The sequence below is a fragment of the Alosa sapidissima genome, chromosome 12, assembly GCF_018492685.1.
Source record: "Alosa sapidissima isolate fAloSap1 chromosome 12, fAloSap1.pri, whole genome shotgun sequence".
NCBI classification, from domain to species: domain Eukaryota; kingdom Metazoa; phylum Chordata; class Actinopteri; order Clupeiformes; family Clupeidae; genus Alosa; species Alosa sapidissima.
In genome coordinates this window covers 21,035,352-21,047,307 of record NC_055968.1, presented here as the reverse complement: position 1 = coordinate 21,047,307, position 11,956 = coordinate 21,035,352, and the positions used below count along the sequence as shown (strand labels likewise).

The following is an 11,956-nucleotide window of genomic DNA, read 5'->3' as shown; positions in this document are numbered from 1 at the left end:
ATTAGCACAATGCTAGCGTGTTATGGGCAACAACGACCCAACCTGTAAGAAAACAAAAGGACATAAGTACTCGTTCATTCAACTTTTGACCTATAACCCATGTTGAAGTTATACAAACTGCAATCAAATCTGAGATTTGTCAACGACAATCAGGTGAAAGAGACAAATTTAGCCGTCTAGCTCCATTGGCTCCCATTCATTCTGCACTCATGGCGATCGCCCCCAGTGGAAATCTGGTGGAACTGCAACCAAAATTCGGTACAATGGGACTTAATACGGAGTGGCCAGGCTCTCCGTAGACGGGCTCTGAATATACTCAGAAGGAGTTACCTAGCGTTCATGGGCTTCGGAAAAACCTTTTTCCGAGTGAAAACATTATCATTCCGCGTCATTCACGTCACGTAATGTGTGAGTCAGAGGTCGGAAACTGGGGCTAGATTTTGCTAACAGAGTTGCCCTTATTCTACACTTCAAAATAAGGATACCTGCTCACATGACTTGGTCTCATGACCTGCACATGCTGTGATGTCAACAACGGAGCAGGAAGAAAGGATCCTGAATCAGCAACACTGGTATTCAGTGATCTGTCTCTCTTCAATCTGAGGGACACCCTGCACTGAACTGGACAACAAGATCGCAGACTGAAAAACGTGTCAGAAGAGTGAGTAGGTAGGGGTTGTGTTTTATTTGGTGTGGTTGGTCAGTCTTGAAGTCGAACTGTTTTAAGACACTCGATTTAGGGTTATATTGTTATTGTAATAGCCATAGCATTTCAAGACACATTTTAAGACAAGCAACCCCGTCCACTGTCACAGTCTTTTTGGTGTACCCGTGTGTGTGTGTGTGTGTGTGTGTGTGTGTGTGTGTGTGTGTGTGTGTGTGTTGAACTTTTTTCCGTAGTAGTTCCTCTGAAAAATGACTCATGATGGCAAAAAGCTTACAGGGCTTGTAGCTGCAACATTCACACCCCTCACACCAAAAGGGTAAGTTGCCACATCTTGATGGTGTAACATTCTTGATAAGAAAGAATTTTGAATGTTATATCCCATCCTTCTCTTCTTATCTCCTTTGTGTCAAGTGAGGTTAATCTCTCAGTGATTGGACAATACATTGACTTCTTAGTCGAAAAGCAGGGTGTACGGAAAATCTTTGGTGAGTATTACCTTTAACAGGGCTGCGCTGTTTGTTATTAATTGTGTGTAAAACAGCGGTGTAAAGCAACTGCAGCATATATATTTCTTTGTTTTACGATCATCTCGTTGTCAGTGAATGGAACCACAGGTGAGAGTCTGTCCCTCTCTGTGGACGAGAGGAAACAGCTGGCAGAGGCATGGTGTCAAAAGGGCAAGGGAAAGTAAGTCACATTACATCAGGTTTGCAGAATTCTCACCAGTGGTCGCGGACTGAATCTGAGCCTTGCATGATATGGTTTTACAGACTCGAAGATGTGATTGTGCACGTTGGCTGTTCAAGTCTCAAGGATTCTCAGGAACTGGTAAGAACAGGATGTGCCTTCAGTCAGACATTCGCAAAAATGTCTAGGTCTGATATTCTGTATGTACTCTAAACTAACTATTGCACACACAGGCACGCCATGCTGTTGAAGCAGGGGCTGATGGGATTGCAGTTATCTCTCCGACCTTCTTTAAACCGCCCAATGCTGGTATGATGCCTTCATTTCTATATTCACATACATACTTGCTCTCATCTTTTTTGTTTATTTGTGGTGTTGACAGATTTATATATCCTCTCCCCCTAGCTTCACTGAGGCTGTTTCTTCAGGAAGTTGCTGCTGCTGCTCCTGCTCTCCCATTCTACTACTATCACATCCCTAGCATGACAGGGGTTCACTGTGAGAACACTGCCCTCCTGTACTTACTCAGAGCTCTTATCCATAAGTGCTCATCCATGGGTGTTAGTTTTTGTAGCATTCTGCGTGTAGTAATGATCAGTAGATATAAAGCATTAAAACAAATTCTGAATCTAATTCACAAACATTTATTTCAGCTGTGAGCTACAGCATTCAAACAAGAGCTTATTGATCTTTTTTTGTCTTCTGATCTCAGTGCTTGCATTAGATGTGGTGGAGGGAATCGAGAAAGTGATCCCATCGTTCAGAGGCCTGAAATTCAGCGGCAGTGACCTGTTAGACTTTGGCCAGTGTGTTAGTTGCAGTCCTGGTCACTGGACACACTTGTATGGAATGGATGAGGTATTTTGTTCCTACAGATCAGCTTACTTCATGGTAATTTCTCCAGTGTGTTTTACCATTTGAAGCACCTTTAGTTTAGTGCCTTTGGTAAACAATTACTTGGTTAAGTCTTGTCCTGTCCATCAGGGCAGCATGTCCCAAGACAACATAATGCATCTGGTTTTCAGGACCAACGCTATTACCTGCTACTCAGCTACCTTTGTTATCAAAACAGTTTTATGACCATACGATTTATTTTATTTATTTTTTATTTTTTCATTTGTAGCAACTGCTGGCAGCTCTTGCCATGGGAGCAGATGGTGCAGTGGGCAGGTAAGGCAGCAGCTCTCACAGTGCATATAAACCTGTGAAAGTCAAGTTATGTTCAAGGTCTATTTAGTTCAGACATGGAAATGGAGAATTATTTGTGTAACCATTACACATCTTTTAGAAATGCTCAATGTATTCACATCAAGTGAAATTTCAAGTAAATGTTCAGTTATTTCTTCTGCTCCAATATTTCTTGTAGATAATGTATATGAAATTGATCATTTTACAAATTGGCCTAACCATAGTTGTCTGATCTCATCAATCAGCACATACAACTATATGGGAAGTACCATGAACAAAGTTCTGTGTGCCTTTGACAAGGGAGACCTGGAACAGGCCAGGAAATTACAGGTAACCGTTCTGTTAACTTGCTAAACTCAGATTTATTTCTGTTTACGTGCATATGTACAATGTTTGTATGGGATTTCTGGATATATTAAAACATTGAATGATATTTGTGTTTGTATTTTAATCCAGAGTTGTTTCTTTGTTAAAGTTTCAGATGCAGGAGATTATTCTGTTTGCAATAAAGCAAGGTAAGTGGCATTGTAGTTGTTGTTTGTATGAATATTTGTATGCAATGCAGAAAGCTCCATACTTTGCATTCACAAATGATCTTATGTATATCCATGTCTTCTGCATGTATCTACATGCCAGTTTATCTTGTGTCTTCACATTCATGAGGGGGCAGCTTGGGGTGTGTGTTTGAATGGATCAACAAAATGTGCATCTTGCTTATGTGTGCAGGGTTCAACCTTGCTATGAACAAGCAGCTAATGAGTGAGATGTCTGGAATATCTCTGGGGCCTCCACGTCTCCCTCTCATACCCTGTGATGTGACAAAAGCTCAGGTTGTGGTCCAGAAAATGTACTCCGTCCTGGGTGAACAACAATAATGGTTTAATGATGGCATTCCCAGGCGCATTACCTCCAGTAATACTCTACTTTATGGACTTGATTACTTGAAAATAGAAAATATATTTTTACGTGGCTTTTGTTTTGTTTTTCAGTGTGTAGATTATGTTCATTTTGTTTCTTCATGAAAGATGCCAGTGTTAATGGTAATGATAAACAATCAGGCAATGACTGATTATAAAAGGGATTTCACTGTAAAGGTCTTTTTTAAAGGGAAAATGTGCCATGTAAAACATCTAATGTATTCTGTTTTAACTATGGTAAGTCAGTATTTCAGAAATTTCATTTTTGACACTCATACGTTTCTACCTGAAAATTAACTGTATTTTTCAAGAACACTTTAATACATTTTAGTCACTTACAAAAGAGGTTTACACAGCAAAATAAACATTCCAAAATAGTATCTTGTATCTTTCTCATAAATAATGTTTCTGAGTGTGTTTGTGCTGTATGTAAAGTATGCAAACACATCCGTTTGGTATATTTTTCTTTTCTCTTATCACCTAAACTGTAGGGCCCTCATGTCCAATGTTTTGATGTGTTTGGGAGTTTGGGACTCACTAAGGAATAGTGAGTCTGATCATGTGATTCACAGTGACCCGAGATTCAAATGACCTCACCCTCATTCCTACCATCGTGCTGGTGTTTGCTTGTGTGTGTATATGTATGTATGTGTGTGTGTGTCTTTGAGTTACACAGAGCTGTTTTGTGCAGGAGCAAATTGGGCAGCTTCGTCCTGTTTTCTTTGGCTTACCCACACCACAAATCTCAGAGCCACGCATTCCAAGTCGGGTACACAGTCAGGCGCACTTGAAATCCTCTTTGCAAGAATGACACTTATTTTTCATTTTGATTCTAGACACGTGAATACTATGGCCCTACGGATGTTTCAAAGTAACGTGAACAACAAGAATGTGTAAGATGTGCTTTGCCTATTAACCGGGTGTTTAGATAGCCAGATGTGTGTCTGGCAGGTGATGTAGAAGAATCAAGCAAACATGAAAGAGGGAGGAAAGGGTTTGTGGTTTTGGCAGCCATCAGTCAAGAATTTGGCTGCAAAAGTAAGGGCCAAGGGGTTGGGGGGGGGGGGGGAGGAACACTGGCATGAAGAAAGTTGGAGCTTTCTGCTCTCGCCAGTCTGTCCGCAGGGCTGCTCTTGGGTTGAGTACAGAAGCATGATCTGCCTGTCTCTGTGGCTGTGGTGGACCTTGCTGAGGGGCTCTTGTCAGACAGAAGAAACATGGCCGGTTATACTGGGTCAAGGTCAGCCATGTGGAGTGGGCATAGAAGGAGTGTGTGGAGCTAACCTCACATGCGTGACTGAAGAAGAACAAGCTTCTGCCACAGGAGTATGTACAAGTAAGTTCACTATACATACAATCTTGAGGCTTGGACTGTTGCATATATATGAACTGCCTGAAACTGTTTTTTACATGTCAGATTTGTAATATTATTCCTCCTTTTGTCATGGGAGTGTGTTTACTGCGGTAAACATTCAGTATATTCAGTATATAGATTGCACAATAGTAGCAGACATCTGTTGATTAATACTGGCTTACAGAATCAAATAGGGACACTAAGAGAAATAATGGATGACTGGATTTATTCCCATCCATCATTAATTTGTCCTATTATCCATTCAGTATGTATAGCTTCACATTGATCCCATCTTGTCATAGCACCACTGGATACAGACTGTGTCCCCTGCACCAGCGTGCAGTGTCCTCCAAACAGACGTGTGTGCCCCGGCGGGTATGTGACAGAGCCGTGTGGATGTTGCCCACATTGCGCTCGCCAGCAGGGGCAGTTGTGTGGCGGCCCACACTGGAGCAGAGGCTACTGCGACCGAGACCTCACCTGCTCCCAGATCACTGGCCTCCTGCCGGCTACACCCCCACAGACTGGAGTCTGCAAAGGTATGAGGTCGACTAAGGTCCTCAACAGTACGGCACAATAGTACAACCAATGGTTCTCACTACCATAGTAATAGCAGTAACAATCGTAATGCAATCATCTTTAAATTGCTGTACAGAGCTAGTTGAAAGTATGTCTGCTTGTTCAGAATTCTCTCGGCTTTACAGAGATATTACCACTTTAGAGATAGACCAAAAATAACCTACCTCAGTGGTTTTGGAACTACATACTTGTTTGGTACTACATATTACTGTGTATGTAAAGACCAATTATCACAGGTGTCAAGGTGTATTCATGCTCCAGCTGAATTTACATGGTTATATTCCCTTGAAACTGTATTCTGATTGTAGGCCTAGTAATGCCAGATGCAAATAGCCGCAATCGCAGAAATATGATCTGTGGTAACTGAATATGCAAAGCAGAAATGTGTTTCCTCTGCCATTACCCAGTGCTTCCAGGGCATCAGACGGACTTCCTTGCCGACCCGTTGTGCCCGTTGGTGGCAGGTTGCAATGTGAGGTTCGGAACTTGTGACTGCTACTCTGTCCAGACATGCCACTTGGCTTTTTCCTATCAAAGCCTGGAGGACTGTCTCAAGGCCATGAAAGGTATAGCGTCCAATGAACGACCTCTTATTTTTCAAGATAATGAGTCTCACAGCCTCAGTCAGTGGACTTATAAACTATATAGATATAAATGTTGCACACTGTCCACACTTTGGTTTCAGTTCTGTTCTTGTTCTGTTGTTGATATTTGAGCTCAACCACCTATAAAATGACATCCCTCCCATCCAGAAGCATAGTGGAATTGTTAATAGCTTGGTCTGAGCTGCCATGTTTTTATTTCCGGTTTATAGAGCTAGTTCTGGTAATAGTTAGTTAGTTAGTTAGTTAGTTATTGGAGGCTTATTCCAAAGTCATGGAGCACACTGACGACAGGTACCTCAGGGTATTTTTCTGGAGTATGTTTTTGGGGCCTTTTGCCTTCATTCAGATAGGACAGTGAAGAGTGACAGGAATGGGGAGAGATGGGATAGAGAGATGGGGGTGGGATCAGGAAATGGCCACCGGTCAGACTTGAGCCCAGGTCCCCATGGGCACTTGGACCCAAATGTGGTATGGACACTGCAGTTGCTTGCACTACAGTTCCCCCAGCTTCAGAGTACTTTTAATGAAAATCTGCAGCAATATAGATTGTATAGCCTGAACCTTCAAAAGACGTTTTGGGTCTGAAAAACAGATACATTTGCATTTCTCTAAAGTAGATGAATACTACTGGATTATGGATGGAGAGGAAAGTGAAGACAGTGAAGAGATGGAGGAGGAAGAGGAGGAGGACTGCACAGAATGGAACTGTGAGGTGCGGGAGGGCCGGTGTGTGTGCGGGGAGAGGAGCTGTGATCCTCAGATTCAGCCACTGTCCGAGGAAGCATGTCAGGACCTTCTGTTGGGTGTGTAGAACGGTTTAGTTCATGTTTCACTATCTCAGCTATATGGAATGTGATGAAAAGACATAAAAGACCCATGGGTTTTCAATTATTTTCTAACATTCACTGAGACTCATTTTTTTCTCATAATGTTTTAGCATGCACTGAAAACAGAAAACCTTATAGGAAAAAACAGACTGAAATGCATGTGTGAAATGACCGAATGTTATTTCTCTCTCTCTCTCTCTCTCCCCCTGGAAATCGACTCATATATCATTCTTACATTTCCTCCTCAGTGCAAGCCAACTGCAGCAATGTCACTTGTCCTGAACTTCCAGTTCCCTCCTGCCCTGAGGATTCAATATTAACTCAGCCCTTCATCCTGCCTGGCAGCTGCTGCCCCCTTGTGCCTGCTCTGTGCACTTGCGTCTTTGAGAACTGCAAAACACCCCTTCCCACCTGCCCCCCTGGCCAGCAATTTAAGAACACTGTCAAGGCGAATGGGTTTCCAGGTTCTTGCTGTGACTCATATTTATGCGAAAGTTCTGAAGAAGAAGAAGATCCACAAGACTCGTGAGGAGATTGCATTAGTTTGTCTCAGACGAGTGTAGATATGAGTCTCCCATGTGTGTTTGCTCTATGGCGTGTCTAAGTTGAATACAGCTGTTAAAACGTTTAAATGTGACCACTTTTTCTCAAATTCATACCTTTTTCGTGTTTATCACAATGAACAAAACTTCAAACTTCATGAACAAGACATGATTTCTTATAAAACGTGTTCAGTTTCTTGTCTGAAGCCTTTATCATTTTATATAAACAAGGTTATACAGTATTTGCATCGAAATGTGCATGTACTGTATAGGCAAAATGTTGATGTTGATGCCAATAGCTGTCACTGAAGAGATTTGTGTTCTCAGAGAGAGCCTGATAGAAGAATGCAACAATACATTTTCCATACCCTGGCATCGCAAAAATAATTCGGTGGAAATGCATGGATTCCAGTTGCTGCTACTGGAAGAAACTGGAATCCATGCATTTCCACTAAATTATTTTTGGAATCTGATCCCTTATCATACCTGTTCATTCTTACTCGTTGCTCGACTTATTGTGACTAAATTCAAGATGGCTGCAAACGCTAAACTTCGTGAAGATACTGTCTGTATAAATCGTCTTGTAAGTAAACTACCAGTGCTTTTTCAAAGTTCTCAATGTCTCGTTTTAAATGTCAGGGCCCTCGGAAGTCTACCAATGAAGTGTGGAGATACATTGAGCCTCGTAAATGGGTGTAAAACAGTGATTTATTTGCATGGCTAGCCCGATGCCGAAGCACCACTATTGAAAAAGCTGTTTTTTTTTTAATCCGAGGGCCCCAATTGGCTGAGGGGCCCTCGGATTAAAAAGGGTTTTCAAAGTGGGGGCCGCGAGGGGGTGCCAGGGGGTCCTCAGCAAGTTGGAAAGAAAAATAAAAGCAACAAATAAATACATTAGAAAAATTGTAAATATACCCATTACTATGAGGCTTGTTATACAATGCCATTATAATAATTTGTCGCATATCTGAACATTATTTTCCATGATAATGACTGGGAATAGTAGAGTGATAGCTCTCATATAGCAGAAAGCCCCAAATGTAATTTTACACACTGTATGCTCCATCACAAAGTGCTTGTGGCTAAAATAATTATTAGGATTAGCTTAATGTATTTTTAAATTTGCCGTAGTATTGTCGATGGGTTTAATAACACATCAAGGGGTCCTTGGCCAGAACCTAGTGGTATTTGGGGGGCCTTTGTCAAGGAAAAGTTTGGGAACCCCTGACTTAGACTATTTGCTGTTTGCCATACAAGGCATGAGAAAGTGAGTAGAAGAGTATCAGCACTCTGATTTGTTTTTATGTTATTTATTCAAGACTAAAGTTTGTGCAAACAGCGTTTATCAAGGTTCATGCCATACAAGGCAGTCATAAAAAATAACATAAAAGACACATGGACATTGCTGAAATTCTGAAGCAGCGCCTATATTTAGGCTAAGTCTAAAGCATTTAATGTTTATTATTTTACAAATAAAAGTCTGCAGAGATGGTCCTGAATATGTAGGCTATATCGGATTCCTTTTGACACATTCGAAACACCTTGATCTTATGAACGTGGGAACTGAATGAAGGCAAGTAACATCAAAAATGATCGTGCCAACCGGACCGTTTTGAACAGTGCACCAAATACAGTCCATGTATTTCCGGCCAGCTCAGCGCGTCCAGAGTGTCGTCTGACGTGCTGTAATCATCCAGCAGTCACTAGTGTGGATTGTATGAGTGACAGTTAGATAGATTTAGGTGAGGACATCAGCTTTAAGATGGTGTTGCTTACTATGATTGCCCGTTTGGCAGATGGCCTCCCGCTTGCTGCCTCCATGCAAGAAGACGAACAGGTAACGTTACAACACGGCTTTCAATTCTCGCAACACTCATTAGCAAATGAAACGTCAGCTGTCTGTCTGTCTGTCTATGCTAGTAGCAGTCCGGCTAACAAGCTAATCACTAAAGAGACATCATTATTTCATTTGTGTCATTTGAGTCGTTGAAATACTATAAAATGTCTGTGCACGAGTTGAGTGTGGGTGTAATGTTATTACCGAAGCTAGATAACATCAGATGTTAGCCACAGTTCTAATGAAACTATTAGCGAGCTAACTCCTACTACCTGTGATGAGGTGTCACTGTCAATCTAAATAGACAGGCTTACACATAGTTTTGCTAATGATATCGTGTTGTGTTTGTCCTTCACTAATTAATATATAGAGAGATTGATGTAGACGGACGGTAATTTATTTATGTTATGATGTTATGTTCAGTGATGCGCAGTGTGCCTAAACTAACCCACACAGGTCTAGTAATATTGTAGCTTCGGAATAATATTCCCTATTTAATACTTAATAAGCCCAATATTCAAGGATCTAATATGTTTTTTCTTGCTTCCCCTAACCGCTTCCAATTAGGGGAGTGAAAAGGTTGGTGAATGTCTAGTTTTTTCTGTTGATCAAATCAGACTGACTAAATACTGACCTCATGCGAGCATATCTAGGTGTTTAAGCCATCTGCATCGCTTGTGAACTGGTCCACTGTACAACCAGTTTATTTTAATTTTCTTCTGTGTAGCTCGGAAGAGACCTGCAGCAGTACCAGGCCCAGGCCAAACAGTTGTTTAGGAAACTCAATGAACAGAGTCCCAATCGCTGCACTTTGGAGGCAGGTTCCATGTCCTTCCAGTGAGTCAAACGGATAGATTTATACTTAACAGTAACTTACAGAATTAATCATTGTGTCTTTTTTTTGTCTTACAAATAATGCAACACACTTTCAGAATTTTTAATTAGTATTTTCCCATCCCTCAAGACTGTTTCTAATTTCTCATCCCTTTTAGCTATGTTATAGAAAAGGGGGTGATCTATCTAGTGCTGTGTGAGGCAGGTTTCCCTAAAAAGCTTGCCTTCGCATATTTGGAGGACCTGCAGGCTGAATTCCACGAGCAGCATGGAAAGAAAGTCCCCACCGTGTCCCGACCATACTCCTTTATTGAATTTGGTGAGTCATTTAAAGGGCATCGTGTGACAAATGACATGTCCAGGAAGAATGGTGTTTCTCATGTTCTATGTTGTGACATCATTCTCAGACACCTACATCCAGAAGACCAAGAAGTCGTACATCGACAGCCGAGCCCGTAGAAACCTGGGGAACATAAACACGGAGCTTCAGGACGTGCAGCGGATTATGGTGGCTAATATAGAGGAGGTCCTCCAGCGAGGAGAAGCCTTATCTGGTAATATTCAAACCCATGTCCAAAGGCGCTGGGTATCTCTACCTACCCCATGATTCTCTATATCAGGAGGATACAGATGCCATGATGTAATACATCATATTGCATCACAATACCATAGATAGTGATCACAATAATACTGCTGACAGTAATAATACAGCAATAGTAAGAACAAGAACAAATGAGGGGAACCTTGAATATGATAATAAAAGACATGAGGCTGTAATTTAGTCACACAATCCAACAACAGATATAATCATAAGGTCAAAGCTTTCCTAAAGTTATCCTAAAAAATCCAAAATGTCATACAGTATATTGGTAATATGATATGCCCTTCTCACAACACAGTATTTGAAAACACTTGACGTATAATTCCTTTTTTCCAAACTTTACAGCTTTAGATTCAAAGGCCAGCAATTTGTCCAGCTTGTCAAAGAAGTACCGTAGCGACGCCAAGTACCTGAACACTCGCTCCACTTACGCCAAGCTTGCTGCCGGTGGCGTCTTCTTCATCATGCTCATAGTCTACGTCCGTTTCTGGTGGCTCTGAAGAGGGGGAAAGACAAAGGAGAAGACAAGAGTTCACGAAGAGGATGACCCGACTGTAGGAGAAAGCGAGGACGTCCACGTCCATCCAGGCTGTTTCAAAACAAAGTCCCCTCTCTCTCTCAAATAGAAGAAGAAAAGAGACTGATTTACACCCTATCCTTTACTGTGCAGCATACATTTTTTGTAATGTAATCATTATGGTTATAGAGTTTTATTAACAAAGCAGAAATACCCTTTGTTCTTACCTGAAGTGATACACACATTATATGTGTGTGTGAGAGTATGTGTGAGTGATCGAGTATGCTTGTGCACTTGTGTGTATGTTTATATGTGTGTTTCGGAGAAAGACAGTTTCGCTACAGAGGAAACTTGTTGTGCTTTCCCTGTGCTGTTTAATCAAGAAATGGTATGACTGCATCCCCACTCAACCGTAATATATCATACTGCAGCACTCTATAATATTCTTAACCCCATTTGCCCTAAGATGGCCTGAGGGATATAGTTGATTCTTAATTCTGTGCTTATTGTCCAATTCTGCCCCAGTTGGCAGACCAGACAAGAATGGCTTTGATGAACAAATTGACTAATGCAGTTCAAAGGTCACTCTGTCACATCATTGGGCTATGGTTGAGATGATCAGCTGACTGTACTCTTGCTTCCTGAGTAGGGTTGTTCAATCAGATTGTTTACACAACTGAAAACTCCATGTACAAAGTACAGATTTGGTTCAGGTTTTGCACATCGGCTGTTTTAGGTTTGAGGCTATGGAAGTCCTTACTTTACAAGTCCAGCTGAAATAAAGTTGTCTGTCTGCCCGAA

General features: G+C 41.5%; 3 protein-coding genes across 10 annotated transcripts; all 3 read left to right on the top strand.

The window, feature by feature from the left end:
• The first annotated feature begins 394 nt into the window (after positions 1 to 394).
• On the top strand, positions 395 to 3,837 carry npl (N-acetylneuraminate pyruvate lyase (dihydrodipicolinate synthase)). 6 transcript variants are annotated; one of them, XM_042112062.1, is made up of 12 exons: positions 399 to 661; positions 904 to 983; positions 1,079 to 1,152; positions 1,267 to 1,354; positions 1,438 to 1,495; positions 1,588 to 1,663; positions 1,760 to 1,852; positions 2,067 to 2,212; positions 2,478 to 2,524; positions 2,788 to 2,872; positions 3,018 to 3,057; positions 3,269 to 3,837. In XM_042112062.1, exons 2-12 carry the CDS (start codon positions 916 to 918, stop codon positions 3,415 to 3,417), a joined length of 924 nt encoding a protein of 307 aa, XP_041967996.1. In that variant the 5' UTR covers positions 399 to 661; positions 904 to 915; the 3' UTR covers positions 3,418 to 3,837. The 6 variants fall into 6 exon arrangements, with proteins under 6 accessions (XP_041967998.1, XP_041967996.1, XP_041967993.1 ...); XM_042112059.1 differs by having other exon boundaries at positions 901 to 983; XM_042112061.1 differs by having other exon boundaries at positions 897 to 983.
• A 686-nt stretch (positions 3,838 to 4,523) lies between these two features.
• On the top strand, positions 4,524 to 7,762 carry LOC121724998 (cysteine-rich motor neuron 1 protein-like). 2 transcript variants are annotated; one of them, XM_042112058.1, is made up of 5 exons: positions 4,524 to 4,795; positions 5,116 to 5,352; positions 5,800 to 5,958; positions 6,615 to 6,800; positions 7,073 to 7,762. In XM_042112058.1, exons 1-5 carry the CDS (start codon positions 4,612 to 4,614, stop codon positions 7,351 to 7,353), a joined length of 1,047 nt encoding a protein of 348 aa, XP_041967992.1. In that variant the 5' UTR covers positions 4,524 to 4,611; the 3' UTR covers positions 7,354 to 7,762. The 2 variants fall into 2 exon arrangements, with proteins under 2 accessions (XP_041967992.1, XP_041967991.1); XM_042112057.1 differs by having other exon boundaries at positions 6,612 to 6,800.
• A 1,236-nt stretch (positions 7,763 to 8,998) lies between these two features.
• Positions 8,999 to 11,956, top strand: sec22bb (SEC22 homolog B, vesicle trafficking protein b). 2 transcript variants are annotated; one of them, XM_042112065.1, is made up of 6 exons: positions 8,999 to 9,203; positions 9,771 to 9,782; positions 9,931 to 10,040; positions 10,196 to 10,356; positions 10,445 to 10,591; positions 10,984 to 11,956. In XM_042112065.1, the coding sequence occupies exons 1-6, from the start codon at positions 9,129 to 9,131 to the stop codon at positions 11,136 to 11,138; spliced, it is 660 nt and encodes a 219-aa protein (XP_041967999.1). In that variant the 5' UTR covers positions 8,999 to 9,128; the 3' UTR covers positions 11,139 to 11,956. The 2 variants fall into 2 exon arrangements, with proteins under 2 accessions (XP_041967999.1, XP_041968000.1); XM_042112066.1 differs by lacking the exon at positions 9,771 to 9,782 and having other exon boundaries at positions 9,000 to 9,203.